This window comes from Ailuropoda melanoleuca, chromosome 6, assembly GCF_002007445.2.
Source record: "Ailuropoda melanoleuca isolate Jingjing chromosome 6, ASM200744v2, whole genome shotgun sequence".
Taxonomy (NCBI): Eukaryota; Metazoa; Chordata; class Mammalia; order Carnivora; family Ursidae; genus Ailuropoda; species Ailuropoda melanoleuca.
In genome coordinates this window covers 97788024-97814307 of record NC_048223.1, presented here as the reverse complement: position 1 = coordinate 97814307, position 26284 = coordinate 97788024, and the positions used below count along the sequence as shown (strand labels likewise).

The 26284-nt window shown below is 37.3% G+C and overlaps 1 protein-coding gene across 8 annotated transcripts in view; it reads left to right on the top strand.

Annotated features, from left to right (window-relative positions):
• TCTN3 (tectonic family member 3) overlaps positions 1-26284 on the top strand; it is a 61603-nt gene that overhangs the window by 27885 nt on the left and 7434 nt on the right. For 5 of the 8 annotated variants that reach the window (XM_034663028.1, XM_034663025.1, XM_034663021.1 and 2 more), the window contains 15 exons: positions 30-96; positions 2116-2319; positions 2733-2850; positions 3542-3665; positions 4205-4323; positions 5289-5416; positions 5652-5760; positions 5921-6036; positions 6526-6561; positions 7254-7334; positions 8593-8718; positions 9930-10037; positions 10488-10582; positions 10845-10998; positions 14492-14629. In XM_034663028.1, coding sequence (XP_034518919.1) covers positions 30-96; positions 2116-2319; positions 2733-2850; positions 3542-3665; positions 4205-4323; positions 5289-5416; positions 5652-5760; positions 5921-6036; positions 6526-6561; positions 7254-7334; positions 8593-8718; positions 9930-10037; positions 10488-10582; positions 10845-10998; positions 14492-14629 — 1723 coding nt within the window. The other 3 variants (XM_034663023.1, XM_034663022.1, XM_002927758.4) reach the window with 3 other exon arrangements.

The following is a 26284-nucleotide window of genomic DNA, read 5'->3' as shown; positions in this document are numbered from 1 at the left end:
AATGTCTTTTTAACCTATATTTTTTGTAGATTTTCTCTTTTTCATTCTGCCTTGAGGGTTTGTGAAGGAGGAATACTGCATGTGCCGCTTCAAAAGGTGAGCCAGTATCAGACTCCAAGATGTGAAATCTCTCTCTTCCTCCCAGATATCAAAAGCCATCACAGCTTTTCAGCAACAGTACCTACGGGGAGTGCCCCTGCCCCCTTTAGGAGCAAGTTCTTTTGCTACCCACTGCATGTGCAAGTGGGAGTAAGGTTAAGAGGCTGACCGTTTCTTCCTATAGCAGCACCTTAATCAATAACTCACACGTTGTCCAAGGGCTCTACTGATGCCAATAATTTTTTTCTGTGTACCTAGAACATCCCCAAGAGCCACCTGCATTTCTGCATTAAGCCTCTGTTATGCAACTTTTGTTTGTCTACTTTCAATCCAATCCCATCTGCTTCCTATTTTTCAAGGATTCTCGTAATGCCCGGTCCATTGAGGGCACACCTTCGTGTTTTTCAATATTAAGGTACATGCATGGATGCTATGAGTTTGTGTACCCATGTAACTTTTTTTTGTAATTTTTAGATTTGGGAAAGAGGGGAGGAGTTGGGAGAGGCTAGACGCTAGAACTTGCTCTCAGTTGGCCATCCTGATTCAATCTTGGTTAAATTTCTAAGTACATATTGAACAGTTTTAATACCAAACACAGCTGCTAGTATCGTATGATCTGATTCGGAAATCTCTGCTTTCTGAAGTGATGTCATATTAAGCTATTTCAATTTAAGACTTGGTTTCCATGTTAAAACTGGCATCTGCAGGACATGTGTGAATAAATTTCATTCTCTCTCATCAAAATTACCTTTTAGATTTTAATATTAGATCCCAAAAGAATTGACAGTTCTGTATCACAGATTCCTACAAACACACAACAGCAACAACAGAAATAGTATTTTTGCTCAACCCTCAAAAATGAGGGAAGAAGTAACTATTTTTAGAAATTTGTTAAGTGCTAAAATTAAAAATAAGAAAAAGCAATTCAGAAAGATCCTGAGATGAAAAAAAAAAAGATCCTGAGACATTATTTTCCTGTACTCAACCCTAAAATTACTTCAATCAACAGATTCTTGCCAACACTAATAAATTCAGGAATAATTTATTGATTTACCATTGATTGTTGAAGTGGAAATTCCAAATTTTTAAATCTGAAGGTGGTAGTACAATAGAAATTTTATATAAATAAATGCAATCCTGAAATAACATAAACTCTAAATATTCTTGAGTTAAACGCAGAGTTCAACAAAACAATCTTTTGAAAAATATTTAATGCACATCTAACATGTCCTAGGTACTGTTCTAGGCATAGGACATATCAGTGAACAAAACAGACAAAATTCCGTGGTTTATGGAGTTTATATTATAGTAAATATATATATATAATTTGAATAATCTGAATTTGGTCCTTTCCTACAGAAAAATATACATATCTCAGCAGTCCATTATACAATCATATGAAAATATGTTTGACTTCCAGCTATAAAATAAATCTCACAGAGATGAAAAGTATAGCATAGGGAATATAGTCAATAATATCATATAAATGTTGTTGGGTGACAGATGGTGATTACATTTACCATGGTGAGCATGGGGTAATATATACAATTGTTGAATCAATATGTTGTACACCTGCAACATTTATGTTAATCATGCTTCAATAAAAATTAAATAAATGAATAAAATATTTGAGAGCATTTATAACACAGAGGTATATTTAGCTACCGACTTTATAACATTAGAAGTCAATACCTTGTCAGAGAATGTGAGGAAAGGTCAGGGGTCCTAAAATTTATCAGCCTAAGTGATTCACTTGGAGAAGGAGGTATTGGCTAGATTTTAGGTAAGTATACCAGATTTTAGACAACTCTTAACAGATCTCAATTTATATCTCTGAACTAAGCAACTGAAATAATCCAAATGTCAGACCTGTGCAGACGGAGGAAAACACTGGGTCTAGTGGGAGCAAGATTTTGATCATCCAGATTTGTACTGTCCAACATGGTAGCTGCTAGTCACATGTAGTTATTTAACTCTGAATTAAGCAAAATCTTATATTCAGCTCCTTCATCACAGGAATCACATTTCCAGGGCGCAACAGCCACATACAGCGCGTGGCTGCCATATTGCACAGTACAGACGGAGAACATTTCCAACACTGCAGAAAATTTTATTGGACAGTGCTGCTCTAGAGAATCAGAAGAAAACTCCGCCACTCCTGGGAAAGACCAAAACTTCCCGAAAAGGGTTAAAACAAGGGGCGATTATAATGGCAAAAAGGTAAGTTTTCTTCTCTATCCCTTGGCTATTTCCATTCCTGCATCTTATTTTCCCTTCAGCTCCTAGAAAATCTGCCTCTCCTTTCCTTACTCTTTCTCTCCCTAGCTTCTCACATTTTTTCCTACCCCATCTCTCACCCTTCTCTATTTTCTCTAATAACAACTATGCAGTCCACAGTTAATGATTGCAGCATTTATTGAGGTTTACATTTTTTTAAAATAATTCTCATCGTTAAAATTTAAAAAGCCTAATCTTTGTTTCCAAAAAATACAATATTTAGAGGGAAGTTTTTTGGGTTTTTTTTTTTTAGGTGTATGAGACCTGTGTATTTTCCTCCCCGAGATCATTATTCTTCCTTAGTGTTTCTCACCTTTAGAATCCGGGGTGGAAAAGATATGCAATTCTCGTTCCAGCCTCTGGGGTTTCCCTCTGTGGAGGAAGAGCTCGGTCCTGTGGGCCGCGACGCCGGCGCGGACTCCGCTGCACCTGCGGTTCCGCTAACCTTCTACTGTCACCTAGCGGAGAGGAGAGGCAAGGGCTCCTTCCCGAGTTTGGCCGTTACCAAGCGACGGAGGCGGTGCGCGGCCTGGCCTAAGGAGGAGGGCGCACACTAAAAGAAAGAGCTGTAACAACGCCGCTTTCTATTGGCTGAAAGCTCTCGGCCATTGTCTTGAGCCAATGAGCAGATCCATGTGGATGACGTCAGACTAGATGCGCCTCCTCCCATCCACCCGCGACGCGCCGGGCGACCGTGTAAACCCACTTTGAGCTCGCGGGGGTCTTGACTTCCCCCATGTGCATCTCGCCCCATGTGCACCTCGCAGCTCGCGCTACTGCAGGTGTTCTTCCTGATGGTCCCCGAGGGCGTCTGGCCTCAGTCCTCTTCCTCCCCGTCAGGGGCTGTGCCCACCCCTTCGGACGTGGGGCCAGGGTCGTCGGGCGGGACCCTTCAGTCCTCCTTGGAGGGGTCTGAAACTCCCTGGCCTGTGCCTGGGATCTCTACGGTGGGCCCTACGGTCGTGACTCACTCTGCACCTGGGAATGGGACCATAGACCTCTTCCCAGGTGAGGAGAGGAGATGGTATGGAAGCCACTGACTTACATCTAAAATTCTGTAAACAAAGTGAATTGCGACAAAGTGAGGAGTGGGGCTATCGGAAGAGGGGAATTCGCGCTTGGAAGTTTGGGAATATTCATCCCGTTCGCTCTGCTTTATCTTCAGTCTTACCGATCTGTGTCTGTGACTTGACTCCTGGTACCTGCGACGTAAATTGCTGCTGCGACAAGGACTGCTATCTTCCCCATCCGAGGACGGTTTTCTCTTTCTGCCTTCCAGGCAGCGTGAGGTAAGCTGCCGTGTGCTGGATGAATCCTAAAGGAAATCGGGACCCTAGAATAGGTCATATTTGGAAGTAGGAAGAATTCTCTTTCCTGCCTTCCGCTCCTACTTCCATTTCTTTTTTTTTTTTTTAAAGATTTTATTTATTTATTCGACAGAGATAGAGACAGCCAGAGAGAGAGGGAACACAAGCCAGGGGTAGTGGGAGAGGAAGAAGCAGGCTCATAGCTGAAGAGCCTGATGTGGGGCTCGATCCCAGAACGCCGGGATCACGCCCTGAGCCGAAGGCAGACGCTTAACCGCTGTGCCACCCAGGCGCCCCCCTACTTCCATTTCTATAAGTGGAATTACCTTGGTTTTTCCCAGGAGTGAAGTTCCTCCTCGAATTCTCCAGAGCAGGGTAGTCCAATAGAATAGGACCTTTGTGTTGTCCTATGGTTGCCCAAGGAGGCCTCTCTTAGGCATTGACTGACATCCATGCAGTACCTTTTTGGACCTAGCTCTCTGCTTCTAAATGTGTCTGTTCTTCATCCTGTTTCTTCTCAGGTCTTCAAGTTGGATGTGCGTGGACGACTCTCTTATCTTCAGGAGTAATTCCCCATTTCCTTCCAGAGTTTTCATGGATTCAAGTGGAATTAGGCAGTTTTGTGTCCATGTGAACAACTGTGAGTAGAAATGTGTTAGCTATTCTTGTTACCTAACATTTGTTGAAAATTGGCTTTGTGTCTGGACTTTTGTTTTTAAAATTTTCTTTTGTCTGTTTAATTTCTATCATCTGCCCTCTTCTACCTCTCAACTTGCCCCTTCTCTCTTATTAGTGAACTAATATACCCTATTGAAAACCCGTACAGAACTTTAATTTCAGTCATCCCTGTTAGCCATAATGAGATGACTGCAGGAACTTGAATAGATTTCTATGTTGTTGTAATATAAATTATAGAATCATTACAGAATATACTTCTTTGAAGTGTCTGAAATTTTAAATGTAGAAATTATGAAGTGAAAGGAGGGAAACATAACAAATTCATATACTTGAAAGATGGAAACATTATTATTAGGACTGGTCAGTTGAAGTTTTGAAGAAACATGAAGAAGAGGACAAATTGAATGTTATCTCCAACTTTGCCATGTTCCAACTGAAACAGTACCATTTTGTTGTACTAGAGACTCATCTGGTATGGGGCAAATGTGAACATTATTGAACTTCCTGTTTTCATCACAGATTGCTAATCACTCACAGTCCTGGCATCAGGGACTTGGAACTGCCTGGCATTGGCCGTATGCTTACCTTAGATCTTAATGGTAAAACAGTAGTTCTTTTAACAGAATACACATACAGTAGAAGGTGATAAAAATCAGAATTGTTATCTTTGAAAGTGGAGTATTATTGATTGGAAGTTTTCTGGAAAAATGTTCTATAACTTAATCTGAGTAGTAGGGATAAAAGTATAGCAATGTGTAAAAATTCTTTTGAGTTTACACTCAGGATGAGTACATTTACAGACTTTGCTGTGTATGTATTATGCTTCAATAAGAATGCTTTTTAAAAGCAGTTATTTGGCATGCCAGGTATTTTTAAATAAATATTTTTCTTTTATCTAAACTCCTTTTCTTTTAAAAAACATTTTAGCAAAATTAAACTATTTCCAGAAGCTCCAAAAGGTCAATGCAACCCACTTCGAGGCCCTGGCTACAGAGTTTGGAGGCGGATCATTCACTTCAACATTCCAAACCCAGTCACCACCACCTCATTACAGGGTGAGCCTGGGGATAGGGATGGGACTGTTTGGTGTGGTTTGCCTTCATGGCTGACAGCTGACCAGGTATCTTTGAGGTACCCCCCTGCAACTGGGTCAACCATTGTCAGTTCTTTTAGAAGACAGTATTATCCACATTCACAAGCCCTTGAGTTAATTTTTGTTTCTACTTTTTCTTTTCTGGTGGAGTTCAGTCCAGTCTCACTGTGAATTAATTTCTACTCTACTTTGTTCAGGCTGGGGACCCCATTTTGACTTACTTCCCCAAGTGGTCTGTAATCAGCCTGCTGAGGCAGCCTGGGGGAATTGGAGCTGGAGGGCTCTGTGCCGAGAGCAATCCTGCAGGTGAGTCCAAAACAGAAGTGCCAATCTTTTTGTTCCATTTAAAATAGGCTTTCTTAGAAATCGTTTAAAAACAAAAATCTAAAAAAAAAAAAAAATTGTTTTTCATAAAAATAAAATAAGCTTTCTCTTTGATCACTCCCTTAATTCTTTGTGTTCTAAGGTTTCCTGGAGAGTAAAAGTACAACCTGTGCTCGTTTCTTCAAGAACCTGACAAGTAGTTGCACTTTGGATCCAGCCCTCAATGCTGCCTCTTATTATAACTTCACAGTCTTGAAGGTGGTATTGCTTCCTTCCCCACTGTCACTATTGTGGATATAAAGTCAGCATGTTTCCTGCTGTTGGGTTGTGGATAAAGCACTGAATTGAAAGTCAGAATGCCTAAGAACTATGTAAAAAACAGAGGGCCCAGAAGCCCTACCCTCTGAAGAAAGATGAAAAAGCTGGGGGATATACATCCAGGATGAGAGAGTCTACCCTCCTGGATAATGGCATTGGCTTGGGAGGGTGGCAGGGGATGACATTTCACTATTTGACCAAAACCTCTTGCTTTTGTTCTTCAGTAGAGCTCTGCTCAGGGTAGGAGTGTCATAGCCCAACCTCCCCATCGCTTTACTCATAGCATTTTAGTATAAAGAACAGTCAGGTAGAAGAGAAGAATCATTCTAATATGTTGATTTTTCCTCCCCACACGTGAAACCACAAGCTCCTGGAGATTTTCTCTGAGATGTATGCACACTCATGGTTCTTGCTTTTCTCTTATTCTAGGTTCCAAAAGGTGTGACTGATCTGCAGAATATGAAGGTATGACACTATCAGGGAAAAGGAAGGAGACTATTTGTTCCCTTTGTATCTGAGGTAATTTCAGTCTAGACTGTAATTGTGAAAGGAGATCTATGTGTGATGTATCAAACTCTTAAGTGAATCTAAAACATTGTTTTCCCATGTATGTTCTATATGATTAATAAGCATCACATGAAATAGGAGTTCCTAAGGTGTTAGAAAAATTTGGGAAACATTGGGTTAAGTAAAGTTAAATACTATATTTAGAGTGGACTTCTTGGAGTCTTTAATGTGCTAAGGGACTTGGTACTCTAAGAGGGGAATATCGAATATAATATTTATAAAATTTATTTGGGGGCACCTAGCTGGTTCAGTAGAGCTTGCAGCTCTTGATCTTGGGGTTCTGAGTTCAAGCCCCACACTGGGTGTAGAGATTACTTAAAGGAAATAAAAACTTAAAAAAATAAAAACACAGAAATTTGTAAAATTTATTTGACCACAGAACCTTTATTTTATATCTATTGGAATTAATGTTCTGAGAAATATGTTTTGAGAAGTGCTGATTTAAAATTATTTGTGATCTTAAGTTGTAGGCTGGCAATGGAAGTAGAGTGGAAGGGGGTCAAAAATGAAAAGTACTTATTTCAGCATAATATGTTGCTAGAAGAGAAAATACTGCTTTTGATTTCAGTTGATTTGCTTTCCCTTGCTAGTTCCAGGTTCCTGTGACCCTTGTCTCACAAGCTGGTTCTCCTCTCTTGTCTGGAAACACTTGTCAGAATGTGGTTTCCCAGGTGAGGACGCTGACCTCGGATTCTGGACTGATGTTTGTTGATCAGCATTACCAGAGGTGCCTCATCTTCCATTGAGTACCAGACCAACCCCACATGAATTTTTGTGCATGGAACTTAACATATCAAATTGAGCCCATCACCTTCCTCCCTACCATATTTCAGTTTCCATTGCTACCATCCTCCGGTATTTCATATACAAAAGATTACGATTGCTTCTGACTCTTCTTTCTTTACGCATTTGCGGTTTATTATAGTTCTTACCACATTTTCTTCTGTTGACAAAATTAGTATCACCTGAAAGTCTGAAATAAAAGAGTCAACTTCTTTTCCTCCATTCTCCCTTTTGATCACCCTACAGAAGGAAGAATTATCTTAAGCATCATTGTAAAGACTGCTCAGAAATCTAAGGTTACCTTCAATTGCTTATGATTTCCATCTCTAGCTATTGTCTTCATTCATCCTCAGACATTGGGAGAGCCAAGTAAACTGGGTGTCCATTCCATGCTCCCTTTCTACTTCCCTCCTCTGCACACAATCAAAACTCATTTTTTTTCCCTTTCAATCCTTATCATAAACTTCTCCCATGAACTCTTTCAAAGAGCTCTTTTTGCATGTGTAGATATAATATGAAGTCTGTCTTTTCATGGTATTTGTGTTTGGCATTTTTAAGATTACTTGTTTAGTCTCTCTCATTCAGTTATTTTTTTTATTGAGATATAATTGACATATAATATCATTAGCCTTAGGTGTACAACGTGATAATTTTTTTTTTTTTAAAGATTTTATTTATTTATTCGACAGAGATAGAGACAGCCAGCGAGAGAGGGAACACAAGCAGGGGGAGTAGGAGAGGAAGAAGCAGGCTCACAGCAGAAGCCTGATGTGGGGCTTGATCCCATAACGCCGGGATCATGCCCTGAGCCGAAGGCAGACGCTTAACCGCTGTGCCACCCAGGCGCCCCACAACGTGATAATTTTATATACACATATATGTATATACACATGTATATAGTGAAATGATTACCGCAGTAAGTTTAGTTGATATTCATCACCACACAGTTAAACATTTTTCCTTGCAACGAGAACTTTTAAGATCTGCTCTCTTAACAACTTTCAAATATACAATAAACTCTTATTAACTATAGTCACTATGCTGTACCTTCATTCAGTTATAATAAAACTCTAAAAGACAGAAAATCTTCTGAATAATTGGCCCATTAAATAATTTATATTAATTGATTCTACTTTTGTATTTCAGGTCATCTATGAGATAGAGACCAATGGGACTTTTGGAATCCAGAAAGTCTCCGTCAGTTTTGGACAAACCAACCTGACTGTCGAGCCAGGCACTTCCCTACAGCAACACTTCCTCATTCGCTTCAGGGTTAGAGCCCTTCCATAGGGGATTGAGAGGGGAAGAAATACTGGATCAAAAATAGTTCCTGTGCTTCTGTGATGCATGCAAAATAGATTAACACTATGAAGGCCTAGGGTTCCACAGCCAGTCTAAAAAAAAAGAACATGAAGGCCTAGTTTAATCTGTCAGTTGAGGCCTCAACATTTAGTATTTCATAATTTAACTATAAATGATATTCAACAACGTTTTTTCAGTAACATTATCTCAGATTCAGTAACAAATCCTCAGAAGCAGGATTTTAGTCTCAAATCCAAACTCTCAGCCTACCTCCCACAGAAATTCTTTAACTAGCTTTTTTCATATTTCTGGGCATTCAGCAGTTTTTTGTTTTTCACTTTTACTCTTTATATTTCTGCATTATTTGAGTTTTATATACTTGTAACGAATTTTTGCTTGTGTATGTTTATGAACATGTCAAAATATAATGTGACAACATTCAGCATCTTACTCATTTCCCACTTAATCTAACTTTCCAGTCTTGATCACCATCTTTTGGCTTTCTTCTACTTCTTTTTTTTTTTTTTTTAAGATTTTATTTATTTATTTGACAGAGACAGCCAGCGAGAGAGGGAACACAAGCAGGGGGAGTGGGAGAGGAAGAAGCAGGCTCATAGCGGAGGAGCCTGATGTGGGGCTCGATCCCAGAACACCGGGATCACGCCCTGAGCCGAAGGCAGACACTTAACGACTGAGCCGCCCAGGCGCCCCTCTACTTCTTTTTGAACCTAGCAGAATCTGGTTTCTTCTCAACTCTGCCCTCAAGTGATTAAACAAATCTCATGTCTCTCAGTTTATCTCTGGAACATCTGTAGTTATTTAAGAGAGATTTCTAAATTATGTTTAAATTCCTCTCATTTCAGCCAGGCTAAACATAGCCCTCAATTGATAGTAATTTTTGAGAAACAGGGCTGGCCGATCCTTGGTTGTAATCCTTGGTAGAAATAGCATGTAGGGAATTTCAATTTTCAGATCACTCAGGACCTATTTTAGTGAATAAAAAGTAAAACACGGAAGTTTTACAAGAGACTTCTGCAGAATGCTCCATTGTGGAAGGGAGCCAGGTCGTTCAGTGTAGCTAACTTACTGCATTGCCATAAAGAAGAGTATGAAGCCAGGCTGTGAAAGGTGTGAGAGCATGCTTTTCTCTGTGAGTGACTTTCCCTCTACTCTTTCTGCAGGCTTTTCAACAGAGCACAACTGCTTCTCTTACTGGTCCTAGAAGTGGGAATCCTGGCTATGTTTTTGGGAAGCCACTTTTGGCCCTAACTGGCGATGTAAGTGATTCTGTATCCTTTTTTGGAGCTGGTTAGCCTGTTGCAGCCTAAGGAGAAAAGCTGAGGCTGCTGATCTTTTGGGATTTCCAATTCTGAGGTCCCCTGATTTTTTAGGTATTCAGGACTTTCTTTACTGAACCATTAATACATTATGTTCTCAAAGTTGTTGCTACCAAAAGCTTTAAAATATGTTAAACTGGCTGAAGGTAAGGATCGTGACTCATTTCTGTTTGTTTTAATGAAATATTTTTATACTGCTATGTGGTTAGCTATTTGGGGTAAAATAGTTATTGTCTCTGTGTGTTTTTTAATTACTAGAGGAAAAAAAAAACCAAATTTGTGACTTGAACAATGTCATGACATTGGTAAAATATAGTGTTAAGGACAAATTAAGAGCATAAATTTTCCAATCTGCCTTCTTTTTATTTTTATATTCTCCTTGACCATTGCTTTCTGCCTCAGATGACCCTCTTGCAGAGCCAAGGTGATGGAATTTGCTCTGTTAAGAGACATGAAGTACAATTTGGAGTGAATGCAGTATCTGGATGCAAGCTCAGGTAACTTTGCTTCCACATCATTTCCCACAATTTTGTCTCTGTAGGGAATATGTTGATGTGACAACGTTTATATTTTGAATGATGATGCTAGTTAGGAGTAGTTTTATAATCTAAATGATGTTAATACTGCTAAAAGTTTTCTGACAGTCTTTTATATCTAATAATAAGGATTATTTCCTCTAATTTATTTTATAATATCATTTTTAATGTTTGGATTAATATGTTAGCATTGGACTCTAGCCTCCGTGGTGTTTCCTTTCAGGCTGGAAAAGGTGGACTGCAGCCACTTACAGCAGGAGATTTATGAGACTCTTCATGGAAAGACCAGCCCAGAATATGTTGCCATCTTTGGTAATGCTGACCCAGCCCAGAAGAGAGAGTGGACGAGGATTCTCAGCAGGAACTGCAGCGTTTCAGTAAGGAGAGAAATACACATTCTCACAAAAACTCACTTTCCTGTTTGTGTGTAAATTATGGATATCAAATTAAAACCATCCCTGTTTCTATAGATGATGGGACTGTCATAGAAGGAAGATAATGTAGTTGTCATAAAAGTAAGAATACAAGAAATCACACCCATTTAAAGTCATTATTTCAAGTTAGGTTTATATCTAACTTATTATCCTTACTTGGGAAAAAATTTGAAGGTAGAAAAATATTTGAAGGTAGAGATTGTTCTGTGGTTCAAAATCAACCTACTCATAGGGGCGCCTGGGTGGCACAGCGGTTGAGCGTCTGCCTTCGGCTCAGGGCGTGATCCCGGCGTTGTGGGATTGAGCCCCACATCAGGCTCCTCCGCTATGAGCCTGCTTCTTCCTCTCCCACTCCTCCTGCTTGTGTTCCCTCTCTCGCTGGCTGTCTCTATCTCTGTCAAATAAATCTTAAAAAAAAAAAAATCAACCTACTCATAGTAAGGGAAAAATAAATCTATTTCATATATTTCAAATATTCTCTTACATTCTTGAATGTTTGGTCAACACAGATTCTTTCAGGTTGAAATTGGGTTTTTCCGTTACAGTAGTTTACATGTTTACATTTAATAAAAATACATTAACAGGTTAAAAATTCAAACCATGTATAATGGTATTAAATACAGAGTAAAAACTGCAACACACCCTGCCCTGGAAGAAACCGCATTTAGCTGTTTCTGTTTTTACTTTTCCTGGTGGCCTCCTAGATCAGTGCCAACAGGTATATCTCTTGACTCCAGCCCAGGTGAAAAACGTAATCTGCTGTGCTAGTCTGTCTTCTTCCTCTTTTGCATCCCTATCTCCTCACTATAGTCAGCCATACCTTTAATTTTCTTTTCTAATTTTAAATTGTTTATTTTTCTGTCTAAGTAATGCATGCACTTGGCTAAAAATTGAAAAAGTACAAAGTAAAAATCTCTCAGACAGCTCTTCCTTTCCACACAGGCAACCGAAATTACTAGTTTCTTTCCTTCCACAGATCCTGCATTCTCACACAAGTAATTACTCTTGTACTTTTTTTTTTTTTTTAAGATTTTATTTATTTATTTGACAGATAGAGACAGCTAGCGAGAGAGGGAACACAAGCAGGGGGAATGGGAGAGGAAGAAGCAGGCTCATAGCAGAGGAGCCTGATGTGGGGCTCGAACCCATAACGCCGGGATCACGCACGCCCTGAGCCGAAGGCAGACGCTTAACCGCTGTGCCACCCAGGCGCCCCACTCTTGTACTTTTTTTATCCAAATGATATAATATTGTAAACATTGCCGTACACCTTACTTTTTTCACTTGATCTTAGAGTTTTTTTTTTTATCAGTACGTAATATGCTTCCTCATTCTTGGATAATATAGCTGTATAGTATTCCATTACTTGGATGAACCAGAATTTATTTAGCCAGAGTTTTTGGTGGACATTCAGGTTGTTTTCAGTCTTCTGCTGTTATACACAGTGCAGCATTTTATAACCTGGTTCAGGCACCATTTTGTACATGAGAGAACAAACCTACATGATAATTTCTAGAAGTAGAATTGCTAGATCAAAGGTATATACATTTAAAATTTTAATGTCAGTTTTTTCCCCAGATGTGCAATTTCCAGTCCCATCATTCATCTGTGAGCCTGCTTCCCCCCCTTCATCAACACCATGTTATGAAACTTTTTGGTCTTTTTTCATAAGTGAAAAATAGTATCCGAGTATCCAGTATAGTTTTATTTTTCTCTCACTGTAAGGTTGAGTATTTCGATATATGGTTGAACAATTTGTATTTTATTCACTATTGTCTATTTATATTCCTTGCCCATTTTTATTGAATTACTGGTCTTATGACTTACAGGAAATTTTTGCAGATTTGAGAAATGGACCTTTTTCTGTATAATTTGCAGGTGTTTTTTTTCCCAGTTTGTCATTTGTCTTTTGACTTTGTTTCTGGTTTTTTGGGGTTTTTTTGCCATATAGATACTGATTTTTATATTGTGAAAGACATCAATTTATTTTTTTTAACCTTTGAGTTTTGGTTCAGACTTTGAAAGGCCTTTCTCCTTAGCCATGATTTTGGAAGTGCCATTATTCCCTTCCTCAGCACTATTACGACTTTATTCCTTATATACTTTTTTCCTTTTAAGAAGACTTGGGGGGGATATGTAAACACATGTACTTGATTCAGCCTTTGGGCAACTGAAGTCAAATTGAATTCTCTTAAACTTTCAGTATAGCTCTACAGAGGAATTGTGGTTTGGGGTGATTGTGACTGAGAATAGGAATAGGATGGTTAGTGACAAGGTTGAGATTATACTGGAACTACTCTTTATTCTTTTTTTTTTCTTAAACCTATTTATATTTTTAAATCACAGTTTCAAAAAACATTTGTCAACATAGAAAAGTATTCCTAATGTAGAATAAATAAAAAGAAAGATGTTTTAAAATATTTGGAACAAACACATGAAAAGCTGAACACTGTTAGCCATTAAGAAAATGCAAGACCACAATGAGATACCACTTCACACCCACTAGGATGGCTATACTTAAAAAGGTAGACACCAACAAGTGTTGTCAAGAATGTGGAGAAACTGGAACCCTCAGACATTGTTCATGAGACTGCAGATGGTGTGGCCGCTTTGGAAAACAGTTTGATAGTTTCTGAATAAAGTAAACTTAAATAGGGTCTGTCTTCCCCATTCCTAGTTTATATATGTTATTGCTAGTGTCTGAGCCTTACTATAAAAGATATGAAGCGGGAAAAGCACAAGGCATATTTGAGGATAATTTGTATTTGCTGTTATTGTAATTCACTTCCATAAGTCCTTCTTACCTTTTGGAATTAATCCTTCTGGAGTCAGACTGCTTGGTTGGACTTCGTAATCTAATCCTGAAATGTCTTCCTTAACCTTTCACTGCTTCTGTGTCCAAATCCTTTGCTTTACTCAAGTGGTCTGCTCAAGGCCAGTGCCTCCATCATGCCTGGCACATAGAAGACACTCGGTAGCTATTATTCAGATTAATCAGTGAATGTCCCTCCATGGTATCATGTGCTGTTCTACTTGCACACCTTTTTATATGCCTTCTCTCCACCTGAATTTCCTTTACCATCACCATTCATTCCTTACTCATCCCAGTCCCATGAAGCCATCCTCAACCAGAAGTGGCTGTTTCTGGCATTCTACAACACTGACTATGCACCAGTCTTGGAGCACTTCTTATAAGCATTATATGTGAGCTCACATTTTATTAATCTCTGTATTAGTCATTTCCATTTTAGAATTTTAACTTTTTAAGATCCAAGACAATAGTATGATCTATTGCGAACTTTTGTGTTCTTTCTCTAAGTCATATTACCTTCTCTGTTATATATAATGTTTAAGAAACAGTGGCTACTTAATGCATGGTAACTGACTATAGGCAACCATCAGCAATTTAAGCAGATGCTTCTTCACCCTTTTACAGGCTATGCATTGTATTTCCTGCTGTGTCATACCAGTTTCCCTGGAGATCCAGGTATTATGGGCATACGTAGGCCTCCAGTCCAACCCACAAGCACACGTGTCAGGAGCCCGGTTCCTATACCAGTGCCAGTCCATAAAGGTAAGTCATGGCTCATAAAGGACCGCTAAGCCTTGCAATGCCTAGATTGTCTTATCAGCTATATGATAAGCAGATCACTTTTTGGCAGTGAGAGCCAATTTATGCTACCAGCCAACATTTGGTTTGAGTGAGCCGACACAGCTTTTTTTTTTTTTTTTAAAGATTTTATTTATTTGACAGAGACAGCCAGCGAGAGAAGGGAACACAAGCAGGGGGAGTGGGAGAGGAAGAAGCAGGCTCATAGCGGAGGAGCCTGATGTGGGGCTCGATCCCATAACGCTGGGATCATGCCCTGAGCCGAAGGCAGACGCTTAACAGCTGTGCCACCCAGGCGCCCCCGACACAGCTTTTAAGTCAGCCCTCCTTGCCTGGTTATTGAAATTAGCATGTTGTCATGATAAATACAACCTATATCCTTTTCCCTGGTTTGTTTTCTCTTTTAATTTCCTGAACCCAGACTATAGTATAGGTTAATTTCTTTTCAATTTTCATATCAGTGTTACCATACCAGCTGATTTAACTTACAGAAGACATTTTCCATAACTCTGCATTCAGCGTGACAGTCACACACTTATCTCTGAGCCTGTTGATTGCTTAAAGTTGCTGCTGGGGCTAGTTTGTAGTCATCAATTCCTAATTGATTGTACTCCGTCAAAATAAATAATTTTACTATGTAGTTAACATATACCTGTTGTTTATCAAAGAGGTCTTGAACACATCTGCCTTGATTTTAGTATCTAATCCTTAGCTTTAGAATTGCAAAAGCAGAAATGATTAAGTCCCAGTGAACTGATTCACATATAAATTGCATGCCAGTTAATTAACTTTTAATGAAAATTAAAACTAATTGAAATTATTACCTATATGTCATTGCATTTATATCCCAGAAAAGAAATAAAACTAGAGACTACATGTAGGCCAGAAATAAAATATCTTTAGCTCTTTCTTACAAGTTTGGGTACCTTAGCTCTCTTTGTCTACAAATGGGCTTAAAAACTCAGGTTCCCAGAGACTGTTAGTGAGAGCACTCCATTTTTCCTCTGTATTGGTTTACTGAACAAAATAGCACTATTTCTACAAGGCTCTTTTAATCTGTTACAGATCCTACACTGAATATATTATTTTGTTTTTCTAAACTGTATCTTTATTTGCAAGTACTTATGTAGTTCGGGAAGATACCCACAGGACTATTCTTTTTTTTCTGAATCTCTGGTTTTCTTAGGCATGAAAGTGACCCAGTGCCTCTCTCTTATGTAGATATTTTAGTCATTATTTTATTCTAGTACTTAGTAGAGGTTAGCTTTTTGGGTTAGTTTTCCCCCTCTACAATATCACACTTTACAGTCATTCACATCTAACTAGCCTAAGTGATTGACAGTTGAGTATTTCAGCTGTGCTTCATTCATGCATAACTGAAGGCAGTATCTATTCCAATCATGGAGCAAAAATTAACTGTGTTGAACTTACTGAGAAGTGGTATGGAATATACAAAATCATGTACCTTTACTTATGATGATTTAAAAGATCTACAAAGGTAATTTTGACTATACAAAAATTTTCACTTTAAGGGCTGACTAGAGGGGTGCCTGGGTGGCTCAGTCGTTAAGCATCTGCCTTCGGCTCAGGGTGTGATCCCAGAATCCTGGGATCGTGCCCCGCGTCGGGCTCCTCTGCTAGGAGCCTGCTTTTTCCTCTTCCACTCCCCCTGCTTGTGTTCCCTTGCTCGCTGGCTGTCTCTCTCTCTGTCAAATAAATAAATAAAATCTTTAAAAAAAATAAATAAATAAGGGCTGACTAGAGAAACTTGCCCTTATGAAAGTTGCCATGCCCCTATAAACAAAAGGAGCTGTGAAATAATAGTGTCATACCAGAAAAAATTAAGCAAATACAGATATTTCTTTCTCTAATAAAGAGACATTTGAAAGATGTTTTTACTTCTTCAGTCATGAGTGGAAGTTTTCTCCTGAAGTCCTATAAACATACTCACTTTATCTTTATGTGTTTATATTTTGATTATTTTCCTTAACTTTAAACCCTTATCCACACAGGCTTGTCTCTCAGGACTTCTGTGAAATTTTTTTCTTAGAATAGCAAAAGACTATTCAGAGAAAGCTAGTGTACATGTTCCCAAAGCTTCTAAAGTAAAAAGAAGAGTTAAACTTTCAGAAGATATATGTTCTGTGATTTTCTCCCTACCTACTGGCCACATAATTGATAGCAGTGTCACATGGGCTATGACTGTCAACTTCGTGTATCTGAGTGATGGCATAAAAGTAAAGCCGGGTGGCAAACTGTAGGCTGTGGGCTAGAGTTAGCCTGTACAATTGTTTTGTTTTGTTTAAATTTGTGCCACATTTAAAAATCAGAAAATTTCATGCTGACATTCAGATTTCTCTTGAAAATCTAGCAATAGTGATCCTGTACTCTTGCGTGGCATAAAATCTCTTGTCACTGAATGGTGGTTTCTACTTTTAAATAGAGTGCCCCTTTCACACAACATACGCCTGCCCACCCTTAGCCATCCCACACTCTCATTCGATTATCTGCTTAGAGTGGTAAGCATTTGTGTTTATGACCCTTGGAATGAAGCTGCTAGATGGTCAGTTAAATTTTGAACTGAACTGTCTGAATGACTTCATTGTACAGATGTTGCTTTAGAAACACTTTAAATTCTTCTCACTATAAAAAGTGAAGTAGCAAAATTTTTGGAAAGTCCCCAAAGACAAACTACAAAGCAAGGAAGAATTCAAGCAAAACACTGTGTAGACTTCCCTGTCTTTTTGTATGATAATAATAGCTAAACATTTATTGTCATTTACTTTGTGATAGTTACTGGTAGTGTCTTTTATAAATTTTTTTTAATAAATAGCATCCTTACAACAAATCCATGAAGTAAATAGGATTTACTTACATGGTACTTTGCTGCTTATAATTTTGTACTAATTGAGCCTTTAAAGGGATTTTTAAGTTTGGGAATTAATAAAATACAATATGTCTGCTATCTGAATAGAAACTTTTATCTCTAGAAAGAAACAACTACTTTTGCAGAATATTCTGGATCACTCAAAACCAAAACAATAAGTGAATGACAGGAACAATGTAGCATCACAGGATCAAGGCTCTGAATCTTTATAGAATTATAATATTCAATTCATCTTTATCTTTAAATGGATTATTAAGCTTTTTGGATTATCTAGGAGACGTATTTTTTGCAGTTTAGGGAACATGGGTGTTGAGTCAGACATAGGCCTAAATCAAGTTATTTTATTTCTCTAAATCTAATCAAGTTATTTTATTTCTCTATAAAATGGAGATTAATAATAATACTTCATTGGATTGTGCAGATTAAATGAGATCATAAAAGTAAAACAGCACATTTTTCTGGCACATAGTGAATACTCAGTAAATATTGCTCATCATATCATCATTATTGTTTTTATCATCATAACTCTTTGGGTTCCTAAATTTCCATAGAAGTAACATATCAAGAAGGTTTAAAGCAAAAAACCAAAGAAATAAGCAGGCATTAGAGCAGTATTTTTCAATCTTTGTTGGCTATCACCCATGGTAAGAAATATATTTTACAACACAACCCACATTATAGCACACACATGTAAAACTGAAACAAAAGCTTTAGGAAACAATATTTTTTGCAATGTACTGTGTGATATTGTCTATTCTGTTCTTTGTTTAATGCTAGACACTAATGGGTCACAATTTGCAATTTGAAAAACACTTTTAGAAAATACATCCTGACTATATTTTAAAGCTAATTATATTATTTAATAATTCCTTTTATTCATTATAATTGAAAGTTGGCAGTGTTTTATATATCAGTCATAGCATATGCTAGAATAATTGCCAGTCTAACTCCCAGTCTGTCACGGTGGTTTTTAATCTTATGGACCCCACTGAGAATTTGTTGGAAGCTATTCACCTACTAGAAAAATGCACAGACACACAACATTCTTTATATAGTTTCAAGAGATTTATTGATTTCTTAAAGCTAGGCTAAGAACTATACTAGGAAAGATAAAGAACACTAAACAAGAATGAAATTACCTGATTTTAGAAATAATTGCTATAAGGGAAAGGGCTAGGAAGTGGCTAGATTGGTAAGAAGGAGTTATATTTCTCTTCTTACCTGTTGATGTCTCAGAGAATATCACTACCTTTGGATTACTGTGACAGTCTGTAAAGTTTGTCCCTTAAGTCTTCCTTTTTCAAGGATCAATCACCACTGTTTACTTCTATCTCTTAATGAATGATAAGACTATAGAAGTACTTGACTCCCTGCTGTAGTTTTTTTTTTTTTTTAAGATTTTATTTATTTATTTGACAGAGAGACAACCAGTGAGAGAGGGAACACAAGCAGGGGGAGTGGGAGAGGAAGAAGCAGGCTCCCAGCAGAGAAGCCCAATGCGGGGCTCGATCCCAGCATTCTGGGATCACGCCCTGAGCCGAAGGCAGACGCTTAACGACTGAGCCACCCAGGTGCCCCTCCCTTCTGTAGTTCTTAATAGCCTTTATAGAAGAACTTCACTTAGTTCACTGGGTTGTTTTCTTTTTACCTTTTTTTTTTTTTTTTTAAGAATTGTGAAAGTTATGCTCATTGTTCTATATGTTAAAATGTATAACTGCTTGAGATATCTCCATGATACATGATGTTTAACCACATTTATTCTTTAACATAGTTGTTCTCTTTGACTCATTTAAAAATCTTGATAATTTCATTGACATCTTTAAAATACTGAGGGAATTTATAATTTTTCATTGTCTTCTCCCTCAAATATATGTTTGGCCCTAAGAAAATATGGAGAAATAATGTGTACATTATCTAGCAGACTACTGTACATAAAGAATTTGAGGTTTTTTTCCCCAGAAATTATCATTCTCCTTAATTTCACTTTATTTAAATCATTAGTTCTCCTAAAGTCGTAGTGTCAGTATCAGGTATCAGCTAACTTCATAAAGATCATAAAGACCCAGGCGCCCCAAGATATAAATATTAATAATGGTATTCTTACAGGTGGAAATATGTTGTTTTTATTTCTCAGTTTTACTTACCAATAGTCTTAACTTTTTACATTATAATTTACTGCTTTTGTAATAAACTTTCTTAAGGTCACTAGAAATAACTAGATGTTACTTTAAAGATGAATTTAGGGGCGCCTGGGTAGCGCATTCGTTAAGCATCTGTCTTCGGCTCAGGGCGTGATCCCGGCGTTTCGGGATCGAGTCCCACATTGGGCTCCTCCACTGGGAGCCTGCTTCTTCCTCTCCCACTCCCCCTGCTTGTGTTCCCTCTCTCACTGGCTGTCTCTGTCACATAAATAAATAAAATCTTTAAAAAAATAAAATAAAATAAAGATGAATTTATTCAGTTTCATTTACAATAGCATGAAAAAACATAAAATAGTTAGGAACCAATTTAGCAAAAGAGCAAAAGGCCTGTTCACTATAAAACATTACGGAGAGAAATTCCAGGAGACCTAAAGAAATGAAGTGATATACCATGTTCATGGAGAAGACACAACATTAAGGTATCTGTTCCCAAATGGATCTATAGAATGAATGCAAACCCCAGAAAATCCTAGCAGGCATTTTTGTGGAAATTGACAGCCTGATTCTAAGATTTACATGAAAATGCAAAGGACTTAGACTAACCAAAATAATTTTGAAAAAGAAGAACAAAGTTAGAGGACTTACTCTGTTGATTTTAGGATATACTCTAAATCTCAGACAGTGTGGTACTGGTATAAGGGTAGACAAATAGACCAATGAGACAAAATAGAGTCCAAAGATAGATCCACAAATCAATTCAATGAGAAAAAGGACTTTTTAAAAAACAGTTGGTGCTAAAACAACTGGATAAAACTGGAACTACTGGGCAAATATTGGGGGAAAAAATGAATTGACTCCATACACAAAAAGTACTTATGTTTGCATCATAAACCTATATATGAAACCCAGAGTCACAAGGGTTTTAAAAGAAACATAGGAGAATATCTTTGCAAATTTGAAGTAGGTAAATATTTCTTAGATAAAAAAAAAACTAAAAATTTGATAAATTGGTCTTTATCAAAATTTAAAATATCTGCTAATCAAGACACCTCTATGAAAATGAAAGTGCAGTATATAGTTTGTGAGAAAATACTTTTAAATGCATTATGTGACAAAATATTAATATCTAAAATATAAAAAGAATGCCTACAAATAAATAATGCAAGGACCCAAAAATAAACAAACAAACTGAAAATGGAAAGATTTGAGCAGATAACTATACAAAAGGAGATAAACAAATGGCCAATAAATGTGCAAAGGTGTTCAAAGTCTTTAGTCATCAGGGATATGCAAATCAAAGCCATGAGATACCACTCATTAGGTAATTCAATAGAATATTTATTAGAATAACTAAAATAAAAAGACTGATAACATGAAATCTCAATTTTCATACATTGCTAATGGGGAAGAAAAATGGTACAACCATTTAGTCTTTTACAATATTCATCTTCCCTGTGACCCAGCAATTTTACTCCTGAGTATTTACCCAAAGGAAATTGAAACATATATCCAAAACAAGACCTGTAAAGAATGTTCATAGCAGCCTTATTCATAATAGCACAAAACTGGAAACAACCCAAACATCCATCATCAGGACAATGGGTAAATTGTGGTATATTCACATAATGGAATTCTCACAATATAACACTGAATTACTGATACACAAAACAGTATTGATGAGTCTCAAAAACATTTGTCTTGAGTGAAAGAATCTAAACACACACACACAAATAATACTTTAAGATTCCATTTATACGAAGTTTAAGAATAGGCAAAAATTAATCTTTAGTGATAAAAATCAGAAAGTGGTTGCTTCTGGGAGAGGGAATAGAATGGAAAAAAGCACAAAGGACCCTCTGAAATGATGATATATTCCAGATCTTGTTTTGGGTGCTGTCTATATAGTATATGCAATTGTCAAAACTCATTGAACTGAGCACTAAAGATGTATACATGTTAATGTATATGAATTATACCTCAATAAAAAGTTAAAAATACAGAGGGAAAATGAAAATGAAGGCCACTGATTAGGGGGAAATATTTGCAATACCTGTATCTAACAAAGTTCTTATATGTAGAATAGAGCTCTCAGTGCTCAGTTATGAGTTATATACTTGAGCAAAGATGAATTGTTTTAGTTCATAGTTCTAGTTCATGAAATGTGCAGCTACAGAAACATAAATCTAAGAGATGGTATCCATGGATCTTCCTCTAATAATGATAGTTTTTTCTTTTCATTTGTAATGATTTGACGTAGATAATTAACATATAATGTTTTAAAATTTGTGATTATAAAGATGTAATATAGTAATATATTAGGTGTATTTCTTATAACCAAAGTCAAACAAAATCGAATCCAGACTTTTCATGTTGTTACAAAATAAATCATATTTGGGGACAAAGGATTTTGGTGCATGTAAGCTGGATTGAAACAAACCTCACGAAGTGTTAAAACAGAATTATTGGTAGTAATTTCGGAAGTAAACATCATAAAATATTATAGTTTAAGGTAGAAATAAATTAAATCAACCATACATCACAGAACAGGATCCACAGTAAAAGAAATGTGCTGACTTGGCTATGTGTCTTTTGTTTGTTTTGATACAAGAAATGAGATGCCAGATTTTGAGGGTTGGGTTTTTTTTTTTTTTCCCAGTCTTCTTGCTACACATTCACTGAAGAGTGAATTCTTTAATTTTGCTTATACATAACTTTTAAAATGCAAATAGAAAAACTTGAGTCTTAAAGCCAGGGATGAACTTAAACTTAACTGAACTTAAACACACTGAACTTAAAAACCTTGTTCTTCATGTGGTACTAAAATACAAATTCTAAAATGGGTCAGTAACATTCAGTATTAGCCAGTGACCTGGCAAGCGCATTCAGGTTCCTTTTAATTATGGACTGGCTGCTAGACTGTATTTGTTCCAAACCTCTACACAGTTATGGAGGCAATATTCTTAATATATGAAGAAAAAGCATTTCATTTGAAATACTAATTTATAAATAAATACATGAAGGAAGGAAGGAAGCACAATCTTTAGGGATCCTAATTACAGTGTTATGGGGAGAATAAGGGGTCAAAGTGAGCTATAATTGCTGACTATTAAATAGCTATGGCAGGGCGCCTGGGTGGCCCAGTGGGTTAAGCATCTGCCTTAGGCTCAGGTCATGATCCCAGGCTCCTGGGAACAAGTCCCACATTGGGTTCCCCGCTCAGTGGGGAGTCTGCTTCTCCCTCTGCCCCTCCCCTCTGCTCTCTCTCAAATAAGTAAAATATTTTTTAAAAAATAGCTGTGGCATACTTTCTTCTTTGTGTTTTATTATCTCTTGCCACTTTGTATTAGTGCCCTATCTCCAAAAATACCTCTACTCATTTGTCCAAAAAAAAAAATCTTTATTGAGTGCCTATTTTGTGCCAAGTACTATGGTGGGTGCTCTAGATACGATGCATGGTAAACAGGATAGACATCATCCCTGTCTTTATGGAAGGTGTAGGGCAATACTGAAGTAAAATTTAGAACACTGTTACAGAAATCATCGGGAGATACTGATAGCCTGGGCCCAGGTGGGGGCTGTGAGGGCTGCAGGAAGTAGACAGAGTTCAGGAGATTTAGGGGTGTCACAGATAGGACTTGACAGCTAGGATATGGAAGTTGAGCGAGAATGAGTCAAGGATAATAGATAAGTTTTTAGTTTGAGCATTTCATTCATTTATTTTATATCTTACACATGATAGATACCCTGTTGACTGCCAACTGTAATTTCACTTTCTGCAGTTACCTTTCTGTTTTTCACCTCCTTTTTTTAAATTTGTTGGGTATGCTTGAAGTTTTCTTCCCCTTACTGTTTTGTTTTGTTATGTCTGTTGTGGAAGACTGCCTTCACCCTACTAGAACCCACTTGGCCTCTAAAGTGCCTGGAAATATACCTCTTCCCAAATGGCCCTTAACCAATGCCTGAAGGATGTGGGAATAGAAAAGCCCAGCCCCCTTGCTTTGGGTTGGGACAAAACAACTTATTGGGACTGTGAAACCTACCTTATATTTCAGAGTTCCCCTGCAGATGTGACTAATGCTAGATAATGGTATAATTTATCAAATTAATAATTGTATAATTTATCAAAATAATACATACGTATGTTTTTTAAAGTAAAAAAATACCGGAAAAGAGGATCTCTTAACAAAAAATAAAATGCTATATCTCCTATTGCCTTGATTCTAAGCAATACTGAACAGTTATCTCTTGAATCATGAATTTATATGTTATTATTGACTTCCTATTTTAGATGAGTTTAGCTCTGTTTTTCTCCTCCTACCACTCTCCCAATGTAGTTACATCAAAATATTTTATTAAATCAATATTCAGTGTTTCATTATTATGATTATATAAATATGCTGAGCCAGGTCATTAAATGTGAAATTTTTTATTTCTGAAATTAATAATTACCTCATATTTCATTTCTTTAGTTTTCTTTGAGCTAAAGTGTAAGATTTCTCACACTCTCCAACATCTCTAAAATTTCTCTCAATTCAGTTTTCTAAACAGTTGAACTTACCATGTGATATTATCAGTTCTACATTTTCCTATGTATTTTCTTCATAGCAACCTCCATTAGCTGGTGTAGTATAAACTACATATTGCCCACCAGTTGTTCTGGAACTTTCCTGTCATCCTAGGAATTCCTCTTGCTTCTCATGTTAGATTCACTGTTTACTAGACACTACTTTTTCCTTCTTGGTTGACTCTCTTGTTTTGATGGAGCTCAAAATCTAATAACCTCTTTCAAAAGAAGGGACATGTAAAGTACATTTTTACTTTAGTTCACATGTTTAAGGATAGCTTTATTCAACTATCATCATTGTCATTATCATATCAATTATGATTGATCATTTGACCAGACATTCTAGATTGAATTCTAGATTGGAAATGATTTTCATTCACCATTTGAAGGCATTCTTCCATTGTCTTCTAGTTCTCATTACTGTCCAGACACTATTTTAAGATCTTTTGCTCCTGGGGCACCTGGGTGGCATAGCGGTTAAGCGTCTGCCTTCGGCTCAGGGCGTGATCCCGGCGTTATGGGATCGAGCCCCACATCAGGCTCCTCCGCTATGAGCCTGCTTCTTCCTCTCCCACTCCCCCTGCTTGTGTTCCCTCTCTCGCTGGCTGTCTCTATCTCTGTCGAATAAATAAATAAAATCTTTAAAAAAAAAAAAAAAAGATCTTTTGCCCCTAGTAATCTGAAGCTGCTACAGTATTATACCTTAGGTAGGTTTTTTCTTCTTTCTTTTTCTCATTATACCAAACAATTTTGGGGATCTTTTGCTCTGAAAACTCTGAGAATTTTCTGTTATTATTTGTTTAATAATCACATACACATACAATTTTCTCTGTTCTTTTTGTAATTCTTGTTAATCTGTTACAGGGTCACTGCTTGGTTCTCTATTTTTCTTTCTTTTCTCTCATATTGTCTATCTCTTTACCTTTTTGTTCTTTCTAGAAGAGTTCCTCACCTTTCTTTTTTAACCTTTTTATTGATTTTTTTCTGACTATCCATTTTTAAAATCTAAGAGCTCTTATTTTCTATTTCATTTCATAATATCCTTTTTAATATATATTTAAAGATCTGGAGCACCTGACTGGCTCAGTCAGAAGAGCTCATGACTCTTGATCTCAGGGTCATAAGTTCAAGCCCCACCTTGGGCATAGAGATTACTTAAATAAATAAAACTTTAAAAAAATAAAAAATAAAGATCTTAACTTTTCATCTTTATCTTTCCTTGTCTGTTACTTCTGGGCTTATTTATTCTGCTCACTTGGTACAGTTTTTCTCTTTAAAGTGAGAAGCTCCCCCCATATATCTGGCAGTCCCTAGCTGTCTGTCCAACATAAGAGTAAGCTGTTTGGCTAATTGAAAGCTCTGTGCTCATGAATGAGACTTGCTGACTGGTGGCCTTCACAGTAGGGCAATTAGGTGCAGTTGCTTTTGGGGTTATGGAACTGCCAAATGTCAGAATCTTTTTGTTTGTTGCTGAAACTGATCATTTTCTCCGGAAAAGACCCTCCTGATTCCTGACTGATGGGTATGGATATAAGACCATCTGTCAGCATTTGGAGCTAGATGAGGGAAGGGATTTCTTTATACAGAATAATTTTCCTGTTTTTAGTTTCATACATCATTCTGCCCTTCTTTATGTCCAACGTCCCTAAATCCAGAATTTCTCTTATTTAAATTGTCCAATCTCTTGTTGAGGTGGGGAAGGGGGGTAGTTGCCTGATCATACTGAAGGGGTTATCATTCAGTAACCACTTTCTGTCCATACCTATGCCTGCCACCATGTTATATCCTGTCCCCCCCATGTTCTTTGTCTGGTTAGTCTCAGCCAGTCTTCCATGCCTGGCTGGAGTCAAGGTTTCCTTTTCAGCTTTAGCCTAAGCTGGCTGTCCTGGAATGCATGTGGTTCTTTCAGTGCCTCAGAAGTTATATTACTTCTGTGCCAAGTCCCTCAGGAACTTCACTGTTTTAAAAAAAAGATTCCAGAGGGTTAATATGACATGCAGTATTCTCATAGCACTGGCCCCATACCC